This window comes from Delphinapterus leucas, chromosome 6, assembly GCF_059928025.1.
Source record: "Delphinapterus leucas isolate spDelLeu-1000000601 "Yukka" chromosome 6, BTC_Dleu_Yukka2, whole genome shotgun sequence".
NCBI lineage: Eukaryota > Metazoa > Chordata > Mammalia > Artiodactyla > Monodontidae > Delphinapterus > Delphinapterus leucas.
The window spans coordinates 116580487-116606833 of NC_143134.1; the positions used below are offsets into that span (position 1 = coordinate 116580487).

The 26347-nt window shown below is 48.4% G+C and overlaps 1 protein-coding gene across 9 annotated transcripts in view; it reads left to right on the top strand.

The window, feature by feature from the left end:
• RALGPS1 (Ral GEF with PH domain and SH3 binding motif 1) overlaps positions 1 to 26347 on the top strand; it is a 289275-nt gene that overhangs the window by 215205 nt on the left and 47723 nt on the right. For all 9 annotated transcript variants that reach the window (XM_089913761.1, XM_089913763.1, XM_089913759.1 and 6 more), the window contains 2 exons: positions 19449 to 19586; positions 21924 to 22017. In XM_089913761.1, the coding sequence (XP_089769887.1) occupies positions 19449 to 19586; positions 21924 to 22017 (232 nt within the window). The remainder of the gene's footprint in view (positions 1 to 19448; positions 19587 to 21923; positions 22018 to 26347) is intronic.

Here is a 26347-nt window from a genome sequence, read left to right on the forward strand (position 1 = left end):
GCAGCACTATCACAGTAGCCAGAGGGTGGAAACAACCTAGATGACCACCAACAGATGAATAGATGAGCAAAATATGGCATATGCATACAATGGAATATTATTCAGCCATAAAAAGGAATGAAATACTGATACATGCTCCAACACGGTGACCCTTGAGAATGCTATGCTAAGGGAAAGAACCAGGCACAAAAGACCCCATCTTGTATGATTCCATGTGTATGAAATGTCCAGAGTGGCAAATCCATAGAGACCGAAAGTAGATGAGTGGTTGCTTAGATTGAAAAGAGGGGGGAGTGTAAGTCAGTACAGGATTTCCTTTTGGAGTGATTGATGAAAATGTTCTGGAACAAGATAACAGTGGTGGTTGCACAGCATCATGACAGTACTAAATGTCGCTAATAATAAATTTTGTGTTATGTTTATTTATCACAATAAAAAATTTATACTGGGGCTTCCCTGGTGGCGCAGTGGTTGAGAGTCTGCCTGCCGATGCAGGGGACACGGGTTCGTGCCCCGGTCCTGGAAGATCCCACATGCTGTGGAGAGGCTAGGCCCGTGAGCCATGGCCGCTGAGCCTGCGCGTCCGGAGCCTGTGCTCCGCAACGGGAGAGGCCACAACAGTGAGAGGCCCGCGTACCGCAAAAAAAATAAAGAAAAAAATTTATACTGTAGATGCTACGTTGGTAAAAATCATGAAGATGACATGTAAATAGGTGAAGTTAAAAGAATGTTACCGCAAATAAAGCAAACCAAGAGCCAAGGTCCTCACCCTCCAGGGAGGTCTCTTTTATCACTGAGATATGCTTGCGGTGGGGAAGACCAGCTTTACCCTCAGTGTCTGCGCAAGGACAGCCGCTCTGTCTGGTGCCAAGTAAAGCGCTTTGTCTGATCTCACTGCAGCCTCACAGTGGCCTTCCAAGGAGGTACATTTATTCTCCCCATTGTACAGAGCTGGCCAACGGCCGAGCCAGGCAGGCACGCCGACCCACCAGGCCCTGTGGCGACCTGCATCTTCTCACCTGGGGTTCCTTGGAAGCAGCCTACTGGTGACACCCACTACCCTTAGTTTTCAACAACGGGGCAGTTATTTTCCTAAACTCATCTATCAACTATAGAGGTCCTCCCCCGATGCCTTCCCGGGGGTGAGTGACCCCCGGGACAAGCCCTCCAGCTTTCTGCTTCAGGTTAGGAAGGGCTGCAGGTCACAACGGTGCACGGAGGATTAGCTAAGTCGTTTTGCTCTCAGGCAGCCTTCTGGTTCCACCTTTGCTCTGAGCAGCGGCTCTTAGACTAGAGGAGGAACCCTGGGAGGTGGTGGGCTCTCTGTAGATGATCTGGAACCTCTGATGCTATTCTTGGCATAATCCGTTTAATGAGATTTGGGGCCCGGCTCTGCCTCTCACCAGGCATGCGACCTCAGACCAGTTGCCTAACCTCTCTGATCCCTAATTTCCTCACCTAGAAAGTGTGTGTAATGGCATTTACTTTGAGGACTGTACTTCTCCTTTGTTGTTCTTATCATTACAGTTTCAGTTAAATAGTTTATTTTGTGCAGTTACTTGTTTACTATCTGATCCTCCTCTAGGTGGTCAACTCCACAGAAGCAGAGGAGATGCTATTGGTTGTGTTCCTTGCAGTATCCCTAGCATCTAATCTAGCATCTCGATAACTATTGGTTGAATTAAAGAATAAACGAATGCCTGAAAGCGCTCAACACAATGCTTGGCACATAGTAAATGCTAATAGACGTTAGCAGTCATTAGTGTTGTGATTATCACTATTATTATTCCAGGTGATGTAGTAAATGCTTTCATACAGTAGCTCTGATTCTTGAAACAAGGTTGGAATATGCTCCTCTTGCAAAAATGGAAATTGAGACTCAGATAAACTAAATAACTTGCCCAAGTCCCATAGAACTGCTGCCCATGAAGCCCATAACCTGCCACTGCCCTAAATTCCTCACCAGTAGCTGCAGAATCCTGAGTCATTTTGTACAAACTGGGAACAGTGTATGTGATGTAAAATTATACCCGTTCGAGCACACGTCAGAAACAAAGCACATTTTGTGGGAGGCAGTACAGTACTCAGAAGTCACGGCTACTCAGAAGGTGAGCAGCCTTCCCAGGGCGCTACCCGCCAAGTGCAGAAGAACTCCCCAACCGTGGGCCACCAACCTGGGGCTGTCTCTGCCACCCAAGTAGTGGCCAGCTCCCCACTGGACCCGGGGTCTCCGTGGAAGAGAAGCATCTGTTCAGTGCTTGGTCGTCAGGCCCAGGAGGGCAGGCAGGGAGCACGTCTGGTTTTTCTCACTGTGGTTCCCCCAGAGCCCAGTGCAGAGTTGGTGGAAACAGTGCTCAGCAACTGTTTTGTGAATGAAAAATGAATGCATGCCTGATTGAATGAATGATGGAACAAATGAACAGAAGAATGAACCACCCTGCCGTGGTTACATTATCTCATGTAATGCTCAGGGTGGATGGATGTATAAGGTGGGAACGAATGAGATCAGGTCCAGGTGACCAGGCTGCTTACCCAGGGTCACCCGGTGGAATGGGTGTTCAGACCTGGGTCTCCCTGCTCCGTGTGCCGCCCTGAAGACTAGAGAGGGTTCCCTTTCCCCAGACAAGAGTGTCCCTCAGAGCTCTGTGATGGAAGCCAGAGGACAGGCAGGAGCAAGGGACGAGATGTTCTCAAGGTGGTCCCATCCTTGTTCAGCCCTTGCTGTGGATGTAACAGGACGTGGGGGGCTGGAGGAGGGAGAAGGCAGTGTGGGGCTTGGAAGATGCAAACTGGGTCCTCACTTCTCGGTAGACTGGGCCTGCCACAGACAGTTACTTCTAGTGATGTAATCACATCACCTCAGCCTTTACTGGGCAGTGACCTTCTTCAGGGGGATATACATACCTCACCTGACTCATCCCACCTCCGCTTGAGGGAGGTACCGCTAATGCCTGTCCCCTGCTACAGAGGCCAGAACTTGGGGTCAGAGGAGCTGAGGAACTTTTCTAAGGCCACTGAGAGCGTCAGCAGCAGAGTTGGCCCTCCCCCCAGGCTGCCTGGTTCCAGAGCCCACACCCTATATGGCACCCTGGGACTGCCTTCCCAGGCTAGCCTCCAGAGGACCACTTAATCCCTGGAGCCTGGGCCCAGGCACCATTTGGAGTGTGTTGGTGGGCCACAAATCACCCTGCCTGAGCTCTGGGTAATCCACTTAGAACTAAGTCCTGTTCTGGCCTGGAGATGTTTCCATTCCCCAGAAGGACATCTCCCCCTCTGAGGACAGGGCCTATGACTCAGCCCTCCAGGCCTGGGGTAAGGATCTCGGAGGGTAGGGACCACAGGACTCAGCTCGTGGCATGAAACAAAACGGGGGGTCCCTACAGTCCTCCTGTTGAACAGAGCACAGGTTGGGACCAGCCAAACCTAGATTCCAATCATGGCTTCTCCAACTACTGGCCAGGAGACCTTTGGAAAGTCACCCTACCTTTCTGAGTCTCAGTTTCCCCATCTGGATGATGGGGGTAATGATGCTTTCCTGGGAGCCCAGTTGGTAGATGAACTGAGGAGATGGTCTAAGGCCCAGAGCACAAAGTCTGGTTCAGGGTCACCCCACAAATGCTGGTGCCCCCACCTCACCTTGGCAGGCTTCATGCATTCACGTGCTGTCCTGCAAGGCCAGGACGAGGAAGGGCGAGTATCAGAGCCGGACTCCAAAGTGAGGCCTGGGGGGCGTTCTTGGCCCTGCCACGCACTCGCTGTGTGATCTGGGACAATTTAGCCTCTCAGAGGCTTACTTCCTCTTCTGTAAAATGAGGACTCCATGAGATTATGCAGGTGCAGCCCTTAGCCCAGGGCCACGCTCGGTGTGACCACGCTCTGGCCGCTCCCAGCATTCGCTTGCCCGAGGCTCATGTCTCCCACCCCACGCTCTGAGTCAGCTGTCTTGTCCCAGGAGCCTATTTGAGCTCCCCGACCCCCGGGTCCCTGTGCACCAGAGGGTCTTGCTGAGAGTAAGATCCAGGCCAGATTACTGTCAGGAAACCCTGATGGAAAGAGAGGAGCAGACCTTCGCCCAGAGCCGGGGCCACTGCCACCCAGGAAACAGGACATTTGCAAAATATTCTTCCTTCACCATTGCCCTGAGGCAGACTTTTTACTTTAGCTGAGATGAGCTTTTTCAGCCTCCAAATAGATCTTCTTACTGGTGTCCCCAGGCTACCTCATCCCCCCGCCCCCAGCCCCCTCTCAGCGCCCCCCAGCCCACCTCCAGGCAAGCGCAGGCTCCTGCTTCCTGGGTGCTGGGTGCTCCTGGATTTGGCAGGAAGCACTCTACTCACACCTACTCTGGACTTGACGGAGTTGCCTCTCCCTGTGCTGTTGCAGCCATGACTGAGTGGCCTCTCCCCTCGGCCCCGCAGAAAAGCCATCTTTCTCAGAGTTCGCCTGCATCCTCCACATCTGACACAGTGACACAAGCCACTGAGCGCTTGCTTTCTCCTGCGGCATGTGCAGGAGGGGTTTCTGGGCTTCACAGACTGCTGACGAGGGAGTGTGGTTTAGAGCACATGTGATCTGTTAATACTGCATCCAGAAGTCGACGTCTTCTGCTGCCCTTAGGCTGCGATGGTGAAACATTCCCATAAACTTATGGAAAAAATGTGCATTGACCAAATTTTATGGCATCCAAAATCATATGTCCTCTCTTTGGGTCTTTATACTTAAGTACCATAATCACTAGGGGAAAATATTTTTCTTCTTAAAAAATGAAAGCAATTGACAAATCACCAGATGTCCTAACATTTCATGAATAATCAGTACCTCCTGCTTTGAGAAACTCCTCCTCCCACGGGGAAACACTTGCACAGACAGTTACCGTATGTCATCACAGTCATTCTGGTGGAAGGTCAGGTTCAATTAGACCCAAGCAAAAGGGGCCCCTACAACTCACTTGGAGGGTCAAGGTCACTTCCATGGGTTTTTCTTTGTTTTGGGGGGTTTTATTTTTGTTTTGGGGTGGGTTTTTGCTTTTGGGTTTTTTGCTTTTGCTTTTTTGAAAGACTTTTTTTTTTATTCAAACGTTTATCCAGGGTGTGTCTAGGGATGGATCTCTTTCCCGGGACCTGGGACACGCTCCTTGGGTAGATACCCTTCCCTGGGTCAGCTCTCTGTTCTCAGGCCCCCACATCCCATATATTCTTTCTTCCCTTGCCCTTTTCCTCGGCATTTGACCTCGCCAAATTGCTCCCCGATATCATTGATGTGAGTATCCAAAATACCCATTTTGCTCCTTGCTGCCTCCGATGTTAGTTTTTAAAATTCCTCTGTCATATTTTTAGTTTCTTTTTCTTCTTTCCTTATGTCATGCATCTGTCTTTCTAGCTTATCCTCTTGCAGTTTCACCTCTGACAGTTCTCTCCTATCCCAGAAGCCTTGTCTTCTTGTGCTGTGTTGAAGAGAAAAGGTGTCCTGAAACCTTCTTCCGGATGCTGGAATAGACCGAGGACATATGCTGTCATTCTCAGCCCCTTCTGCATGCAGTTCAGGCCCTGTTATTTGGCAGTATTTTTCCATGTGCCCCTTACTGGATTTTCTTTCTTCTGGATGCGTCCTTGACCAAGGTGAAATCTATTCATCTTTGGGGCTTATCAGTAGGCATTTGGTTTTCCCTCTGGACATGCTTTAGTTCTTTTCTGGGGGTAGCCATCTGCAAATGGATGTGAGAAGGTGGAGGGGAAAGTCCTAGAGCCCCTCAGATCAGCCCCTGCTGGGCAGTGTACTGGTCATTGACCCAAGTTTTCATGTTTGTATATCGCTGGTTCTCTGAGTCTGGGGACAGGCCCTGGGAGGCACACATTGACAAGGTCTACATTTGCTCAACTTCTGTCCTCTACATCTGCCCGTAGTCTATTCAGTTTCTTCCTAGGTTCCAGCAATAAAGCCGTCCATCAGTCTTAGCTAATGGGGTGGTTTTCTTCTTTTTTTCTATTCACAAAAGTTTTAGTGATAAGTCAGGGGAGGCTCTATGAGGGGCTGTCTGGTCTCTTCTGGAAGGTTTTCAGAAACAGGTATGTACCCCCATCACCTCTTAAAGTTGTTGGTGTTTTTTTTTTTTTTTTTTTTGCAAGTCACTTCATTGAGTGCCTGCTTTATCTAGATACTACGCCAGCCCCTCTCCTGTGCGTTAGGTCCTGAGTCTTCACCTCAGCCCCGTGAGAAGCTACTGTCTCCATTTCCCAGAGGAAGAAAGCAGTTGAAGAACTCACCCGGGATCACACTGAACAAATAAGTGACAATGCCAGGATTTGAACACAGATGCCTCGAGTTTCAGTATCACTCCTCCCTGTATTGAGCTATAAGTAACACACATAACATAGTCCATAAGAGTGTTGGCCCTAGGCCAAAGGCCTGGGCTCAAATCCTACCTCTGCCATGTCTGTGCTGAGTGACCTCGGGCAGGTTACTTAGCATCTCTGGAATTGAGTAGAGAGGCTGAGGCAGGGACCTGCCCATCTCTGTATCATACATCACTGGTTCCTCTGGGGTCGCTCGTGGGCACCTGAGGATAATTCCCCAAAGTAAGTATGCACTAGAGTATTATTTTTTAGCAGTTCTGTGCCCTTAATTATTTGTGTAACTAATGCCTCTGTTGAATGCATCTGCCGGCTAGTACACCTCATGAGGTCAGGGACCGTGCCTGTCCATACCCCTGTGTCCAGAATGTGGGAAGCACTTAGTAAATATTTGTAGCACTAATGCCCTTTCACATCACCTAGTGGGCTGGTCCCTGAGCACATCACCCTGTGCCCTTGAAGCTTCGCCTCCCCACAGGGACCTGCCGCCTTCCATCTAGCTCCCCACAACTTCTGATTGGTCAGTAGACATGCTCTCCTGCCACTTTGGCCTCTCTCTTCCCTGCAAACCACCCTCCGATGGTATAGCCAGGAATGAATGTCCTAGTAAGGGTAGTGTTGGCCCCAAAGCCTGCTGGAACGGCAGTGTGCTATGAAGAAGGGGAGGAGCCAGGACTGAGGAAAGTTGGTGCTGGAGAACCAACCAGAGTAGAGGTCTAGGTCTCAAGGAGGTGACCAGGAGCTCAGAGTCATGGGGGTCAGGTGTTTTGAATCATTTCCCTAGGGCGTTCAGTCTAGTGGGCTGGGGCGGGGGGAGGGGCCAGTAGCACAAAGAGAGTAGGTATGGGTGGGCCTTCCAGTCTGACGCATGATTCCAGCCAGTGACAGCCCGGCTCCCCTCCACCCTCCCATCCCACCCAACAGACAATCCCAGACTAGCAACAGCATGACTACTTCCAGCGCCCCCTGCTGGTGGGGGCGTGTGCTTCTCCTGCCCTGGTGAGATGGGCCCACAGGCTCCATGGGAGTAGCGCCCCCTACAGACCGAGACTATGGCCTAGGGCTGGAAAAGGCTGGGCTGGCCCTGGGCCAGCTGGATCTGGCTGGGCCAGGGAGGGTCTCCAGTGTGACCTGCAGCAGGGCAGAGCCCACAGAGATGGCCCCCACGGTAGGGCCACAGGAGCCCCTGTTCTCTGAAAGCGGTTTCCCGGGACAGTCCTGTGGGACTCCCATCCTCTCATCTACATCAAGAAAGGCAGGGAGAGATCAAAACACCTGAGCCTGAAAACCACAAATAAATTAGTAGTCGGGTGCCTTCTTTCTTCCCAAGGGGCCCAGGGAGAGTCTTTCAGTATTTCATTTCAGCAAAATCAGAAAAGAATTTGCTTTCAGATAGTGAAAATCAGTTTAGATCTAGCTAACCCTCCACAAATCTGTTGCTTGTTTCCCAGAGAATGCAGGGATTGGTGATTGAGGTTTAGAATGTCGTGTTTTGTTACACAGTTTCCATTGAGCAATGAATAAATCTGACAGTTTTGCCTTTGCCTCCATTATTTTTTTGTTATACTTAAAGACTAGGTGAAGTGTGGTCACAGATACGTGAGCGCATTTGGGGAAGTGGAAAATACTTTGGTGATTGAAGCAGCCGTCTGTGAGCTCATTCTCTGGCTGGAATCCTGGTGGCCTCGGACGTCCAGGGAGCCTTTCTGTGCACAGTAGCGAATCCTTGAGCCAGGGTTGGAAAGACAAGCTGGAGAGTGTTTTCCTTGGCACATGGGCAGCCTCGGTTCTACCCAACATGAGGCAGGTTTCCGAGGCTTTCACTGGGGGAATCATCTTGCGTTTCCTTTTGGTGACGTTAGCTCCTCTGGAAGCCCTTCATAGCACTGAGAAATATGGGTATTTAGCTTGGAGACACCAGAACACAGGGCTGACCCTGTTAGGGTGGCTGTGGAGTGGGGTGCTTGGCAGCCACGGCCACTCTTATCCACTGAGCAGTGGGATTTCGGTGGCCAGAATAAAGAGTCATATATGTGCAGATAAAGACTCAGCGTCCCGTTTGGTCGTCCCCTACCCTGTGCTGGGCCCTTGAGAATGCAGAGGCGGAAAAGATGCAGACCTGGCCCTCAAAGAGTGTGCGATAAATACTGTAATCGAGGGGAGGGCGCGTGCTCTGAGAGCCCAGGAGGAGCCCGCTAACAGCCAGAAAAGGAGGCCGAGTGGGCATGGGGTAGACACAGCTCTGCCAAGCTCAGAGGCACGAAGCAGAGGGCCGGTCCAGGGAGCCAGCCACACGGGGCCCGCACCCAGCTGGAGCATCACATGAGAGGAGGGCGGGAGGAAAGCCCGGAGATGAAGGTGGCCAGGGATGGAACCCAGGAGCTGTGAACACCTGCAGAGGGAGAGTTGTTGGGTAATTTTAAATTGAGGAAGGGTACGATCTGATTGGGTTTGAGAAATCACAGTGCGGAATGGGTTAGTGGTGGAGACCAAAGGTGATAATGAAGTGTGAACAATGGCCTGGAGACAGATCACAGGTAGTCGGTAGAGGTTTGTGGCCTTTACATCAAAAACTAAAGACCGGGTTTTCAACAGGAGCTGAGAATGCTCGGAAAATCATTTGCGTCAACTATTACGTCCCTTCTCCCTGCCAAAAAAGTGTTTGCTTTTTTGAAGAAAGAAGGAGAGATAGAGATCTTGCTCTTCTCTATTTCTAAAAGTAGTACATATTCATAGCTAAAGGCTGAAAAAATATAAAATTGTATAAAACAAAAAATAACCCTAAACTATCCCTGAAGATGGTTGCTGTTAACAGATTGGGCAATATATTCTCTCTCTTTCGTGTGTGTGTGTGTGTGTGTGTGTGTGTGTGTGTGTGTAGCTCAATATAGGGGTGTGTGTGTGTATCTCAATATGGGGGTTGTGTGTGTATGTGTGTGTATCTCAGTATAGGGGTGTGTGTGTGTGTGTATCTCAATATAGGGGTGTGTGTATCTCAATATAGGGGTGTGTGTGTGTATCTCAATATGGGGTATGTGTGTGTGTATCTCAGTATAGAGGTGTGTGTGTATATCTCAACATAGTGGTGTGTGTGTATCTCAATATAGGGGTGTGTGTTTGTGTGTATCTCAATATAGCGTGTGTGTGCCTGTCAATATAGGGGTGTGTGTGTATCTCAATATAGGGTTGTGTGTGTGTATATATCTCAGCACAGGGGTGTGTGTGTGTATCTCAATATAGGGTGTGTATGTATCTCACTATAGGGAGGGTGTGTGTGTGTGTGTGTATCAATATAGGGGTGCGTGTGTGTGTGTATCTCAATATAGGTGTTTCTGTGTGTGTATTTCAATATAGGGTGTGTGTATGTGTGTATCAACATAGGGGTGTGTGTGTATATATGTGTGTATAGCCATACCAGATTTGTTCACTTAAAAACACATCATGTTGGGTCTAGAGACTGTCAAACAGAGTGAAGTAAGTCAGAAAGGGAAAAACAAATATTGTGTATTAACACATATAGGTGGAACCTAGAAAAATGGTACAGATGAACTGGTTTGCAGAGCAGAAACTGAGACACAGATGTAGAGAACAAACGTATGGACACCAAGGTGGGAAAGCAGTGGGGGGGTGGGGATGGGGGTGTGATGAATTGGGAGATTGGGATTGACATGTATACACTGATGTGTATAAAACTGATGAATAATAAGAACCTGCTAGGGCTTCCCTGGTGGCGCAGTGGTTGAGAGTCCGCCTGCCGACGCAGGGGACACGGGTTCGTGCCCCGGTCCGGGAAGATCCCACATGCCGCGGAACGGCTGGGCCCGTGAGCCATGGCCGCTGAGCCTGCGCGTCCGGAGCCTGTGCTCCGCAACGGGAGAGGCCACAACAGTGAGAGGCCCGCGTACCGCAAAAAAAAAAAAACAAACCTGCTGTATTAAAAACAAAATATGTATATATATATATATATATATATATATATATATAATTCAAGTCAAAAAAAAAAAACCATCATGTTGCCAACAAACACATGAAAGGATGCTTAACATCACTAATCATTAGAGAAATGCAAATCAAAACTACAATGAGATATCATCTCACACCAGTCAGAATGGCCATCATCAAAAAATCTACAAACAATAAATGCTGGAGAGGGTGTGGAGAAAAGGGAACCCTCTTGCACTGTTGGTGGGAATGTAAATTGATACAGCCACTATGGAGAACAGTATGGAGGTTGCTTAAAAAACTAAAAATAGAACTACCATACGACCCAGCAATCCCACTCCTGGGCGTATACCCTGTGAAAACCATAATTCAAAAAGAGTCATGTACCACAGTGTTCGCTGCAGCTCTATTTACAACAGCCAGGACATGGAAGCAACCTAATGTCCACCAGCAGATGAATGGATAAGGAAGATGTGGCACATATACACAATGGAATATTACTCAGCCATAAAAAGAAACAAAATTGAGTTATTTGTAGTGAGGTAGATGGACGTAGAGTCTGTCATACAGAGTGAAGTAAGTCAGAAAAAGAAAAACAAATACCATATGCTAACACATATATATGGAATCAAAAAAAAAAAAAAAAAGGTTCTGACGAACCTAGGAGCAGGACAGGAATAAAATGCAGACACAGAGAATGGACTTGAGGAGATGGGGAGGGGGAAGGGTAAGCTGGGATGAAGTGGGAGAGTAGCATTGACATATATACACTACCAAATGTAAAACAGATAGCTAGTGGGAAGCAGCCGCATAGCACAGGGAGATCAGCTCGGTGCTTTGTGACCACCCAGAGGGGTGGGATAGGGAGGGTAGGAGGGAGACGCAAGAGGGAGGGGATATGGGGATGTATGTATACATATAGCTGATTCACTTTACTGTGCAGCAGAAACTAACACACCATTGTAAAGCAATTATACTCCAATAAAGAAGTCAAAAAAAATTTTTTTAATTAAAAAAGGAGGGCTTCCTTGGTGGCGCAGTGGTTGAGAGTCCGCCTGCCGACGCAGGGGACGCGGGTTCGTGCCCCGGTCCGGGAGGATCCCACATGCCGCAGAGTGGCTGGGCCCGTGAGCCATGGCCGCTAAGCCTGCGCGTCCAGAGCCTGTGCTGTGCGGCAGGGGAGGCCACATCAGTGAGAGGCCCATGTACCGCAAAAAAAAAAAAAAAAGGAATGCTAGTGATTTATGTATATTTACTTTGAACTTAACTCTGTTATTTAGTTGTAATAGTTTTCCAGTTGATTATCCTAGATTACTTAATTATATAATTAATATGGTAACTAATTATGTAACCTGGAAATAATGACAATGTTACATGTGTCTTTAATGTTTATACCACATTTCTTTGTCTTAGCTCATAGATTTGTGCATCTAGAATAGTGTTAAATTATAGCAGAATGTCAAGTATTCTTGACTTGTTCCTCTCAATAGGAATTCAACGTTAAGAAGATTGTGTTAGTGTTTCTACCATGCATCCTTTGTCATATTAAGGAATTCTGTTCCTAGCTTAGTGCTTTATCAGGAATAGATACTAAAGTTATCAGTGACTTTTCAGCATCTCTCAAGATCATTTGTTGAAATACCATTGCAATCCTGTAGTAAACCTGTTTGCTTCAAGATACTGCTAATTTGATTTGCTATTTTTATTATTTTAGAACATTGGTGAGTTTTATTTGCTAACGTTTTATTTGGATCTTTATTTATCAATGATATTGGTCTCTTTTTTATGCCATGTCTGTCAGGTTTTGATATAATGGTTATGCTCGAGTCATAAAAAGAACTGCACATATTTCCCACTTTTCCTGTGCTCTGGAACAGTTTAAGTAATATTCGGTTTTTCTTTTACAGTTTAATGGATGGGTCCATAAAACCATTTGGATAATGTACTTTTTAATCATGGTATCTTTCTTAATATTGTTAGTATTTTCTCTTTATTTGGTGAGTTGAAGGTTTTGCCCCTTCTTGAGACAATTTTGGGAAGATAGATTTTCCTAGTAAGCACACATTTCATCTACATTTTCAAATATGTTGGCATAAAAATTGCACATACCACTATTTTAACTTCTCCTCCATATTTGAAATCATATCCCTTCTCTCAACCCTAACAATGCACATCTGTGTTTTTACCTTTTGTTTTTTCCTCCATCATACATACCAAAGATTGTCTACTTTATTGACTTTTTCAAAGAACCAACTTTCAGTTTTATTTATCACTCTGCAGTGATAAATATTTCTGATTTTATATTTTTAATGCTTTCTCCTACTTTCTTTTGTTCTTTTTAGTTCTCTATAATGAACACTAAGTTCATTTCTTTTTTATCTTTCTGAATTATTAATATAAGCATTTGAGACTATGAATTTTTCTCTGAGCAGAGTTATGTGATTTTGATTGCATCCTATATGTAGATAGTTTGTGATTTTAATTCCTTCTTTCATCTCTGAATTTTTTGGAGTGTTGTTTTCCTTTCCCAAATGGTTCATTTTTAAAATTTGTTTTTACCCCTGGGGCAGGGGATGGAATGAAATTGCTTCAGACCTACCAAAACCACATGGGTTACAAGTATGGGAGGTATGGTTTCCCCCAAAGGAAAAGTGAAGGCTGTTTCCAAAAGAATTGGGAATAAATTAAAAAAAAAAAAAAAGAATTGGGAATAGATGTTAGGCAGACAAAAAGTACCAATTTCTTCTCTACTGCCAATAGAATTGTTGAAGGATTAAATTAGATAGTACGTGTAATTTACTTAGCACAGTGTCTGGCACAAAACAAGCCGAATAATAATCACCAGATTAATGCCCTCTCCTTATGCCCTTTCTTACTGCTGGTCAGAATACCAGCACATGCTACACCATCCCACAGCTCTTAGGAGAACCTTTGCAAACAGTAGGACATCCCATTGCCCCTGTAGATTACCAGGTAATCCCCAGGGCAGGGGGCGGAAATCTGTGGTTGTGTCCTCATTTGACCTCGAGGAGCCAGAGGAGATTCTCTGTGGGCTGCAAGGCTTTGTTCAGTACCTTTGTAAGTCACCGGCCCCAACACCAAGAAAAACAGGAGGCCATGTGCTCCTCTAAGAAACATGGCCTCTGACCACCTGAGGTGTGACTGCCTGGCCCCGCCCCCTTTCTGCAGACCTGGGAAATGTTTGTCTCAGTGTCAGCCAGCTTCCAACACATTTCACTTGAGGAATAATATTCTTTAGATGAGGATTTGTTCTGAAGTCCGTGTTTTACACAACTGATACTAATTAACGGGCACTAATTAACACTCAGTCTTCTGCATCAGACAGGGAGCGTGAGCCACCCACTGAGATCTCCTTCTGTAGTCGATGGCATCGCTTTGCACTCTCATAAAAAAAAACCAAACAAAACCAAAAACAAAACCTTAATGAGCTGCTGCTCTGTTATTTCATTTGGAATTTATCAGGAGTTTATGTGATCAAACCACACAAGTATAGTTCCGGGTGCCAGCACTCCTCATTTCTGAAGTTTGAAAATGATCTTTTCAAAGCAGAGCAGGAGAACATGGGAAAAAAGTCTTTCATCTCAAACTTTAAAAGAAAGAGAGAAAGAAAATGGAAAGCATAAGATGGAAATGTGGCATATTTTTATGCTGTGGAAGGTTTTTTCCCCCCAACACAGCAGAATTTTCCTTATTAAATAGATAGCTGTGTGAGAAAAACCAAAACCAGACTTGGGATGGAAGTGAGATGGGTGGCGATGGGAGAAACAAGAGAGCAGTGAGTTTCTGGGCTGGCGGTGAAGCCCGGTGCCAGCCGCGGGCTTTGGCTCTGGGAGACTGGGAGCGCCCAGCTTCAAGCAGGCTCTGCACCATGGAGCCTGTGTCCCTCAGCTTAAGAGAAGGGTCTGTTCAGGAGAGCACCTCCTTTGTCAGCCTGACACTCCCTCCTCAGGGCCAGGGTGTCTTGTGGACACCCCTGGCGGGGGGCCTGGATTCACTGTCAGGAAGAAGGTTTGGCCACATGCCCCTGGGCTTGGGACCAACCCAGCTGGGGAGGCATCCACAGCAGAGCCAGCGGAGGGCTGCTCATCCCCGGCCCCGGGGCTCTCTGCCTCACCATGGCAGGCTGGTTGGCACCCCTGTTGTAGCCACAGCAGTGTCACCGGGCCCTGTGTGGGGTGTGGCAGGAGGGGACAGAACATATTCTGGGTAGCTGTCCATCTCACAGGAGGTTGAGTCTGCAGGCAGGCAAGCCACAGAGTGGATGCCGGCTGCCAGCCGTGTCCTCGGGTGGGTGGCAGGCCACAGGAGGGGTCCTCGCAGCCCCAGCTCTGACTCTGGCACCCTTGTCCCTGTGCCAGCCAGGACTGCCAGCCCCCAGCTTTCAGCACTGCTTGCTCTCTGTCCCAAATCTTTGGGGTCAGGCGGGCATGAATTCAAATCCTGATTCCCCCACTTGTAGGTTGTACGGTCTTAGATGTGTCACGTTTGCTCTGTAAGCTTCCATTCCCTAATCCGTCAGATGAAGAAATGAGAGCACCTGCTGTGCTGTGCTGTGCCAGTTGCGGCGAGATGCTGTGGTACAAGCAAGGCCAGCCTCTCCTGTCGCGGACAGGCTGTTAGTATTACGGTTGTTTCCTCCAATGCGTCTGCACCTCCCAGCCCAGCTCCAGCCCCTGGCACTGCCCAGCCTCACGGCCGCCAGGGCCAGTAGCTGGTCCAGTTACTGTCCGTCTTGACAAGGCCAACAACACGGTGTCTTTTGCCGCAGTAACGCTGTGTAAAAGGAAGGGAGCTGAGACATCCCAGCTGTGCTGTCTCAATCCAGACGGAAGTTCCCAGAGCTGGTCGTCTGAGGTAGGTGGCCGCACGTGGTCAGCATCTGGGCGCCATCCACAGTTATGGCAAACCCGGCTGGGTGCGTCTCTCCTACGGGCGTCCCGCTCCAGTTCCAAGTGGGGCCTCGCCATGGAGCCAGGCTCGGGGTCAGCTCAGCTTCACGGGCACCTCAGTGGTCCAGGCCCTGGGCCGGGAGACTTCACAATCAACATCATTATCCCCAGTCACAGTCAAGGAAACACAGGTCCCGGGAGGCAAAAAGGCTTGCCTGAGGCCACCCAGCTGGTAGGCGGCAGAGCCAGTGTTCCAGGTCTCCTGGCTCCAAGCCCCACGCTCTCCCACTTCCACCACAGCTGTGTGTCACGGGGCAGAGCTGGCAGGGCCCCCAGGCCATGGTGGGCCCGCTGACGATGGGACCTGGGACAGACGTGTCACGATGGGTGCCAGGGAGGCCGCGGGGAGGAGGTGGACGGTGCAGCCACCATGTAGTCGTCAGCCCTCCTGGAGAATGTTGACCCCAAGGGGGTGTCAAGCAGGGAGAGCCATGGCCTGGATGCCTGTGGGGTCAGCTGTGCCCCACCCTGCCTCACCAGCTGCCAGCCTCCAGGGGATCTAGCTGGGGTCAAAGAAGGACTTGACAGTATGGCAGCCTGGACTGACCTGTGTTCAAATCTTGCCTCTGCCACTTCCCAGCTGTGTGACCTCAGACAAGCGATGCAGCGCTCTCAGCTTCAGCTTCTTCCTCTGTAAAGTAGAGATAAAACCTCCCTGGTAACAGCGTGGTTATGGCAAATCAACAAACAGGGCAAAGCTCTTAGTTTAGGACCTGGAACACAGTAAGTGCTCAGTCTTATTATCATCGCTTGACTCCCCGTGTCTCTTTCTTCAGCTCTGAAATGAGGGTAATGATGTACTTTGCAAGGTTATCTTGGGGCCTAAAGTATGCCTTCATTCATACCTTCCTTCTTTCAACTAATGTTCTCCAAGCAGCTCCTGTGTGCTCTGTTCCAGCCGCTGGGGTTGAGCTTGTGGAACAGGACACTTCCTCCTCAGAGGGGTTTTAATAAAGTCTGATGGGGGAATCAGACAGTAGATACATGAACGAGGCCAGTCAGTATCTAATGGTGGCTGTGGTGAGTGCTGTGTGTCAGGTTTCGCGCTGCTCTGGCCAAGTACAAGTGGGAGGTGGCTATTCTAATGATTTCATCATGGTTTAGGCTTTTAAATATTTCCAGTTACAGGCTAATGACAATACTGGGAAGATTTCTCTGGATTTGTGCAATATTACCTGTAGATTTGCTGCTTTGGGAGTGACAGGCTGTTCATATGGGAATTCTGTCCGGGTGTTGCTGAGGCTTGGGGTCTGCCCCGGCCGCCAGGGCCAGGAGGCCTCCTTTGGGAGGTCCCCTCCGTCCTCACATGTGGTGGCCCTGGCCTGGACTCTCAGGTCAGGGGAACAGATAGGTGTTTTGTGGAGGAGGGTGATGAACACTCTACAGTGGGGTTTGCTCTTATGAAGTAGTGAGCTCCCCATGCCCCGAGGGGACAGGCAGAAGCTGGGGTGGAAATGGTGTTCGGCCCCTTCGAAGGCGAGCTTCTCCTGGCCTCTGTTTGCAGAGCCAGGACCTGAGAGGATGCAGAGGGGCCAGCCCCGGTCCTCACAGGGCAGAAAAGGGTGAGCCTTCCATGCCGGGGGTGTTATTTGAGAAAAGGCAACTGATTCCTCGTGTGTTTCTCATGTCCGGTGAGTGGGTCGGAACAGGCACTGGAGCCAGACAGACCTGGGTTCAAATCCAACACACTCGCTGTGAGGCCTCAGGCTCATTTCTTAATCTCTCTGAACTTTAGTTTTCTCCTTAACCTCCCCATGGGGTCGATGGGAGGACCACAGGAGAGGAGAGGAGGAGATTCCCGTCTTGTAGCAAATCCCAGGAAGCGTCAGTTCTCTCCCATTTCCCATATCCTGCTCCTTGGTGACCCTGCTCCCGGGCTGAGGTTCACTCTGCTGCTCAGAGCCAGCTGCGTTCGGGTCTGCACAACGTTGGCCTCTGGAACAAAGCTGCCTCGTGTCCCTTATCCCCTCACCTCATGCTCAGCACTAGGGGGTACTTTTTGTTGTGGTTGAAGCGTTAATGGGATTTTCGGGATTGCCATTGCTGAACCCTTGGGGAGGTAGCTGAGTTACATTTTTAAGAGGGGAGAGGAAAAACAAGGTCGAGAAGTAATAAATCTGTGGACTTAAATGTCCCAAACTTGGAGCTTCTATACAAGGGAAATGACTTCTAATTTTTAAAATTTTGGAAACATGGTGCCACTAAAAAGAAGGGAAGTGGAAATGATTCCTACGAGAAGTGCTAGCATATGTTTCTGTGATTAACAGTTTCCCGTAAAAATGTGTAGCTATTTTAAAAGCGGACGAATGACTCATGGTATCCAGCACTAGCAGTCCACTGCGATGGCAGGAAGCATGTACTCTGCGGAGGCAGGCTTGGGTTCAGCTCCCATCCCCATCATTTACCGGCTATGTGACCTGGAACGAGTTAAACATCCTCTGTGCATTTCCTTTTCCTCCTCTGTAAAATGGGTTTTATAAGAACAAATAACATAATGAATGCGTAAGTCAGTGCAGTGTTTGTCCAGCCATGCAGAAAACCTACAGCTTTAATATTAAGTACCTGGTTAATTACATTTGTTATCATTCTTAGTAGTTTAATAGTAAACTTTCAAGGCTATAAATTTTCCTCTGATTACCACTTTGGTCTGATCCCATAAATTTCAATATGTAGTGTTCTTATTGTCATTATCTTTGAATAGATTTCTTATTTTAGATTTTTTTTTTATTTGACCTGAGAGTTGCTTATGAGTGTGTGTGTGTGTGTGTGTGTGTGTGTGTTTAACAAATGGTTAGAATTTTTTCTATATTTATTGTTAAATCCTAGATGTACTGTAAGGTCAAAGAGAGCAGATAATATGACATTTACTTTTTGGAGCTTATTGAGCATTTTTTTATAGACTAGCATATAATCAGTGTTTGTAAGCATTCCATGAGTATTTAAAAAGGATTATATTTTTATTTATATAACACCAAGCTTGTTAATTTTGTTACTTAAATACTACATTTATATATGGACACATACATATGTATATCTGTAGATACATGTATATATATGTGTATATTTTTGTATGTACATACATATGTGTACGCACACACACACACACACACACACACACAAATTCTCGAAGAGACATACCAAAGGCTCCCTCCATGTTTGTGGCTTTCTTGAATCCACTTTTCATTTTTGGCACTTTTTTGCTTTGTATATTTTGGTGCAATGTTGCTTTATGCATAGAAGTTAGTAATCATTAGATCTTCTCAATCCACTGTGCCTTTCATTAATATCAATCACTCCTCTTTGCCTTGTTCAATGTTTTCTGCCTTAAATTCTACTTTACATCACTACTCCTGCTCAACTCCACCAATATTAACGGTGTAGTGGCAGTGCTCATGGGGGACTGCTGGAAGGATATGTCACCCGTTGTCCATGCACATCTCCAGAGAGACTAAAGTGCGACCCTGCAGCAAGCCAGTCAGCTGGGCCACACCACACAGCCAGTCCTGTTTTCTCATCCCTGGCCAGGTGGCTTGTCCCGAATTCCCCCTGGGGTGAAGCCATGAGACCATGCTGAGGCTCCGCGCTGGCCTATCCCAGCAATGTTTTCATATCACACGTTATTTTCTTATTAAGCACCCTCAGGAGAATTCTCTGTCTAGCCTTAGTTCTTTGTACCAAGGACGGTTGCTTTTTCGATTTCTTCTTTTGTTCTTTAATTTATGATTTGGGGTGTGTGTATGTGTATCTGTGGACAGATAGATAAACAAGTAGACACACAGCTAAGTGAATAAATGAAAAACTGAATTCAGACAGTGTTCTCCTGGATATGACAACTTAGACCTATTAAACTGCAGTGGTTGGTAAAAAACACAAGCATTCATTCATCCCTTTCGTGTCCTGTTATTTTCCAGTTGGGTTACAGGTAATAACCCTTGTTGCTGGAGAGTGTATGAACTAGAAATGCTAAAATCTTGCCAGCATTCATTTTGGTGGTTGCTCAGATGTTTGATTTAAAGTTGAGCAGTCTGTGTGAAGAGTTAGTAGTCAGGACTGGAACTGAAGTCCAAATCATACCGCATTTTTCCATGTCACCCTATACCTTCTAGCACAGCAGTTCTGTTTTGTGCCATTTTGTTCTGATTTATGGTGAACACCTACCATCGTTAAATATCTTCCTTAATTTTAGGCATCTATCTTCTGGATTTAATCTACATTGATTCTGCATATCCTGCCTCAGGCAGCATCATGGAAAACGAACAAAGATCCAATCAGATGAACAATATTCTCCGAATAATTGCGGATTTACAAGTTTCCTGCAGCTACGGTTAGTACCCCTGGTTGTTGGAATTGTGAAATCTTACATCACCGAAATTTGGGTCCAGCACCTTATCAGTGAGAAAGCTCTAGAAACCAGGTAGTCTCCACAAAGCTCTTCACTTTGATACCTTGAGTATCAAACACGTTCTGGATCCTTTATAAGCATGTTTGATCTTCAGAGACTATGCAAACTAGATGTTACCATCTCTGTATCACAGATGAGGAAACTGAGGCTGAAGACAGTGTAGTCACTTGTCTAAGGTCACACGTCCAATGAGTGGCAGAGCCCAGGTCCTTCATTCATGAAGAGCTTTGTGGGCACCTCCTGGGTGGCTCTCCTCCAAGCAGATTCAGGTACTTGGGCTCCTCTATCTCGTGGCTCTGCCATGTCCCATGGCCCCGAGTCCTCCACTGACCTCTACATCTAGCTGGAAGATGCAGAAGGAGAGAGAATCATACCAGAGTATGGACCAGACTTGCACGTGGTGCTCATCACTTCTGCCGAGGGAGGCCAGGAATGCAACGTAGCTGCAGGCCTAGAGGGAACAGGGAAATGACTTGGTCAACAACTGGCCAGGCTCTGCCACACGTGACCAGATCCAAAGGGTGACTGTGATGGTGGGCGTCTGAGATGGTTGGAGGGGGTGTTGCTGGCAATGCTGATGGGCCGTCCACGTGGATGGTGGGGGATGGGGCTTGACTGGGAGCCAGGTGCCCCGGCCTTCCAGGAATGGGCCTGAGTGACCAGGGCGTCCGGCGGCAGAAGTCAGCAGAGAAGAAGGGGAGGGTGGCCGAGCTGCAGGAGTGTGCCTCCTTGGAGCAGGTTTTCACAGGATGGGGGAGAGTAAAAGTCTGGAAGCAGCAAAGCGGGACAAGGAAGAGAGCAACACCACCTCCAGTACGTAGGGTGGGAGAAACCAACAGCCTCCATGTGGTAAGGCCACTGCAGGGGGGCCCACACAAGCCAAAGGTCCGCTCATGAGTGCCGCCCCTACAAGCGCCCGCACTTCCAGACCAGCTCTTCTTCTGCCCAGAGGAACAGGGAGGGGACTGTGTTCCCAGTGCCCTTTCCACTCAAGGACCTCGACACTGGTCCTGCTGGCCAGCAGAGCAATTACATACACAGCTTTGGGGTCAGACAGATGTGGGTTCACGTCTTGGCTCCGCCTCCTGAAAAGTCACTTTGTCCTAAGTCTGAACTTTTCTCATAGTAAAGATGGGGACATGACTGTGCAGAGCCCTTAGCCCACCCCAGCATTTCATTAGAGCTCAGGAAATGCTCACTCTTACTACCATTATGTTCCCCTGCCCCTTCCCCATCGTCAGCTCCGTGAAGCAGGGGTCATTATCCCCATTTCAGAGACGAGAACACCGAGGCCCTAGAGAAAGAGAATGACCTGCTGAGAGTCTCACAGTTACGAGGCAGAGCCATCAGGGGCTCCTCGTGGCACCCGGATGCACCCGCCCGCCCCCCGGGAAAGCGAGGGCCCTTTCCCACCCTTTCTCCACTCCTCTCCACAGCGTCCTCCACTGCCTCAACCTCTCTCCTTAGCTGGCCTGTCCCACCCTGTGGGGAACGAATGGCAGAGCGCATCACGGAGGGTTTACTGCCCCCTCAGAAAGAGTGCAGTGACTGTGACGGTCTGGGGAGGGCATCTGACGTCAGTCACCCCGGGACAGAGAGACAGGGCAGTGTGGCCGAGGCCGCAGGTGACCTGGGGTCAAAATTTCTCAGCAGTGTGACATGGCAAGTCGCCATGGCTTCCTCCTGTGTGCAGTTGACATCTTACTCCCCGAAATGAGGCAGGTGCAAAGGCTGAGGCAGATGGCTTCTAGAAATCACTGGGTGCAGAGCCTGGCACAGAACAGGCGCTCAAGCGTCTAGGCCCTTCCCTTTCCTCTCAGGGTGCAGCAGCTCCAGCCCGTGGGCCAGACTCTCAGGCTGTGCAAGGATCTGGGTTGGGCCTGCACACCAGGCTGGATGGCGTTCATTCCTTCTTGCATTCTTGTCACACGGGGTTGGGCAAGCATGGGAGGCTTGGCCAGTTACTCCAGTGGAGACCTGTTTTAGGGCACACACACCTCGCTGGAGGCCATCTTTCCCCCAAGACCCATCTTTCCCCAGCCGAGGAACTGTGGTGACCTCAGGGTGTGGTGTCTGTGGCCCTGCCAGCTGGGGGGCACTTCCTGAGGGACCCCTCTGGGCCCAGCACAGGCCCGGCCTAAGGGATCATAAGCAACTGTTGAAAGACTGAATATATGTCTCAGTCCCTAAGGAGCTTCTCATGGGGGGCCTGGGGATGGGGAGAGACTGAAGCCCCTGGGTTTTGTCCTCCTCCTCCAGACCACCTCACAACCCTACCCCACGTGCAGAAGTACCTGAAGTCCGTGCGCTACATTGAAGAGCTCCAGAAGTTTGTGGAAGACGACAACTACAAGTGAGTGCCCCCGGCCCCCTGCAGGGCTAACGGAAGGTCACTGCAGCTGCACCGGCACCTCCCCCCCAGCACGTGTGCATAAGGTGACCTCTGACCCTACAGAGCCCACAGCAGGGCTGCTGTGTGTCTCCTCCCACCCGCCCCAGCCCCACAGGCGCCACCGGGCCGAGGAGGGTGTTCTGTCAACTTCTCAGCGTGGCTTTCTCTGGTGGGGAGCGTGAATGAATTTGGGCTCCACAGCTGTGTGTGGTGCAGGCTTAGTGCTCCAGGTCAGGAGTGCCTGCCCCCACTCAGCGCTGAGCGGAAGGACAGCTTTCTAGCCACATCTCCAGGCTGCCAAACAGAGCTCTCCGAGAGCCTGTTTCATGCACGAGGCAGCTCCCTGGGGCCCCAGCTTGCTGCTGGACTCTTGCCATCTGGCGCTGGCTGAGGCCCCGTCTCCATCCCATGCAGCCCGTGTGGAATAGGCCCAGTTCCCTGAAGACCCCTGTGGGCCCTTTGGCCTCATCTTCCACTCACCTGCTCTGGCTTTCAGTTCTTTCTTCATTTGTGGCAGCTGGGAATTTATCCAACATTTCTATGTATTTAGAAGCAGAAGGAAGATTTTTCACGTTGGGTCTGTCTGCCGTATTGATTGGATGTCTTCTTGGCTCACTTTGAGCTTGAGGTCAGCTAAGAGCCTCAGGACTTTTCATATGGCCTGATATATGATGGAGGCAAGTCTCAGCCGTCTTGTAACTGATCATTTTCCCCCCTAAACGTCAACTTTACATGTATTCTTTTAAATCTCATCTTACTGGTTGCTTCCAGTAAACCATGCATGATCCCTTTGAATCCTGCTATCCAACATATTTTTAAATCTCTTCCAGTTTTGTGTCTAAAAATTTGATCAGCTTGATGATTTGGTCTTCATTAAAGTCACTGGAAACTGTAGAGAGCTGTGGCCACTAGAGACACCCCAGGTTACCCCTTTTCACTCACCAAGACCTTGGGAATGGCTGTTCAAGGTTTTTCACCTGCCACCTCTGCAGGAGTGGATCTCAGCCCTGGCTGTGGATCAGAGACACCTAGGAAGCCTTCTAGCCATCCAGGTGTGTGGGGGGCGGGCGGGGCAGGGTCTGGAAATTTGTATTTTTTCAAAGCTCCCCACATGGTTCTAATGATTGGCTATCTTTAGGAACATAAACATAATGTCTTCAGTTGTTATTGTACAATATATTGTTAAAATAGAATATAATACATTTTGATCTGTTACATAATCATAACAGCAATAAATAAAGGCCAGAGATTACCATTAAAATTACGTTTGCCACAAATTGCTCATTTTTACTTACAAAGCATTTGCTGTTCCTGAAAAGAGTACCCCGGAGTGGGAAATTATTCCCACTTAGGATCGGGGGTAATATTTTCCATTCATGTGCCAATAATGCGGTTAAGGAGACAGTAGTTTTTCATTTACACTAATATCCTTTAAGGAGAAAAATGGTCTCTAAATACTTCTGGCCGTGAGATAATCCTTGGACAACCTGCAGGTTGTGAGTAATAACGCCTTCCGTTCTGAAGCACATTGAACACCCCCAGCACCTAATGCCTGGATTTCACAAAGGCCCTTTGTTGTGGTCCAAGTGGACAAACCCAGGGAGGAAGGCTGCGTTCTCACCCCGTGCCCAGACCACTGAGGGGATCCCTTCCCAGGAAGACCCTGGCTCTGAGTGACACGGGACGCACAGGACTTGTGACTCTGCTTGAGCATCCCACACCCCCTGGCCCCAACTCACCCTCCCGAGACTTGGTCCCCACCCCAGAGGACGCAGGCTTAGCTCTTACCTCAATGACGTTCCCGACCTGCTTTGGAGACGTTGGGCCAAGTAGCCCAACCAGTGCTTTGTTTTCCTCAGCCTTTAGTCTATTTTATTTTATTTAAGAAAAATTACCCAAATTCCTACCACTTAGAAAGCCTGACTGTTGGCATCAAGTGAACATTATTTTGGACATTTTTCTATGCATAAAAGTACATATATATATATATATATATATATATATATATATGGAGAAGGATGGATAGGTGGATGGATGCAAGAATAGAATTTATTAAAATTGGATTATACCACACTTGCTATTTTTAATTAAAAGTATTTACTTTAATTTAACCAGAAAAAGGAACTGAAATAAAACATAAGGAATTGCTGCTCTTCAAATAAATATTTCTCCACCACAAGAGATATTATTTCCTAAAAGGGCCTTCTAAGATTAACAAAAGAGGTCAGGAAAAACATGAAGAGGTTGGAGTGCCTAAATTCCGTTTTAACTAGATTTCCATGGTGAGCGGAGTCCGTTGACTCTGGTCATGAAAGATGAGATCATTAGCAAGCTCCCCCCTCCTTCACCTCCACTGCACCATCTTCCAAATCCTTGTGAGTTATCTTCTTATTTCTACGTCATCCAAGTTTATAACATACACATCATGTTCAGGAATCATAATTCCTACTATTTCGTGTTTCGAAACATTTTCAATTCTTACCACCTGTCACTTCTCCAGTCCTGGAGTCTTTATTTTAAATCAATCCCTTATTTAGCCGAGTTTCGTCATGAAGTACGTTTTTCGAAAGTCCTACACTTTCGAAAGAGTCCTCCGATCTCTTTCATGAAAACATTTGCATCTGACTTGCTGGGCTCCTTTGCTTCCTCCCCTCAGGACACGCAGAGCTGCTCCACTGCCTGCTGGCACTGGATGCTGTTGTAGACAAATCTCACGCCAGTCTCGTTTTTTCCCTCTTATAAGCAACTTGTTTTGTCTACCTGGTGGGTGAAGAATTCCTTGAGGTTCAAAAGCTTCACAAGAGGAATGCCTCGGAGTGGAGGGTTCTGTACCAGATTTCCCTGGAACGGGGATGCTCTTTATTCATTACAGAGGAATTCTTTTGGCTTCTATCTTTGACTACTTCTGTGCCACTTCTTGGCTTTTCTCTTTCCAGCGTTCCAGGAATCCATATGTTGGATGTTCTGCCTTCCAAATCCATCAGCTTCTTTCTAATGGCTATAATCTCCATCTTCTTCATCGACAGTCACTGGGATGGTCTGTTTCTACTCTGGTATTCCTCCGGTCCTGTCTTGTTTCAGTCCTTGATTTGTTTGTTCCCCTAGGTTTCCAATCTCCCCTTTCATCTTACCCATTTGTGTTCTCATCTCATTTTTCGGGTTTTGTTTTATTCAGCCCGAGTTCTAAAGGACGTGGGGGATTTCCTCGTGTGCCTCGGGGCTGCCTTCTAGGCTGGGGAATCTGGACAATGCTGTCTTCTTTCCTCTTTCCCTTTTTCCTGAGAGGACACTTGTAGCGTTTGCCACACCGTTTCTTTTCATCTTGCTTCCATGTGAGAGGCTCCATCTGGATATTCCACGGCTCTCATGAAGGGAGGCGACGTCTGACCCTGCTCCCCTGTGTGAGAGGGGCTGGTTTGCCTCCTGCTGTGCTGTGAGGCCCGCGGCTTCTCAGTCTCTGCCCTCTCGTGCAGCCGGCGGGGGGACGCAGGGCTCAGGCTCCATGGAGGCAGAGAGCAAGCGGTCTGTTTTATTACAGACAGCGGCCCTATTGAAAGGCCTACAGCAGGGTTTCCTCCACCTGGTTTCGGGCTGTATCCCATTCCAGAAAAGGATACCCTCAGGTTTTGAATCATCCCCCCCTCCCCACACCGCCATGGAGGCTTCGCTTCCATCAGAGTATTCCCTACACTATCCACCTGGCCCATCCGTTTCTCTCCAGAATCTGCAGCCAGTCAGAAGAGGGAAAGGGAAGGCCTCCCGCTCAGACCCACCAAGAAGTCTCAGAGGGCAGGATAGGAGCCGCACCGTGTTAGGACTCTTGGTTAGACTCCAGGATCCACTTTTTCTTTTCTTGGCTACGAGTTTCTGAAGTTCATGGCTTCAGTTTATACCCCCTCCCTTGTTGAGTAGCAGCTGGTGAGTTCTTTTACTCCTGAGCCTTTATAATTGTTTGTTCGTTTTGTTGGGTGAGGGAGGAGTCTGGCAGCTGGCTTCACTCTTGTCATTTTCACCCAGAAGTTCTTAATCGATGCTTTTAAAAAATAGTAATAACCATTGCGTCAGGCCTCTCTGGGGGCATCTGAGAGAGAGTGCAGTCTAATGATTAAACGCCCTGGTTTGGGGTTTGGGGTCAGACAGCCCTGGTCCCCTGCTCGGCCACCTGTTAGCCCTGTGAATCCTGGGGAAGCTGCTTGACTTCGATGCTCCTCAGTTTCTTCCTCTGCAAGACGGGGATGGTGTTCCTAGTTTATAGCGTTGTCTTGAGGATGAAGACTGTGCCATCTGTGCC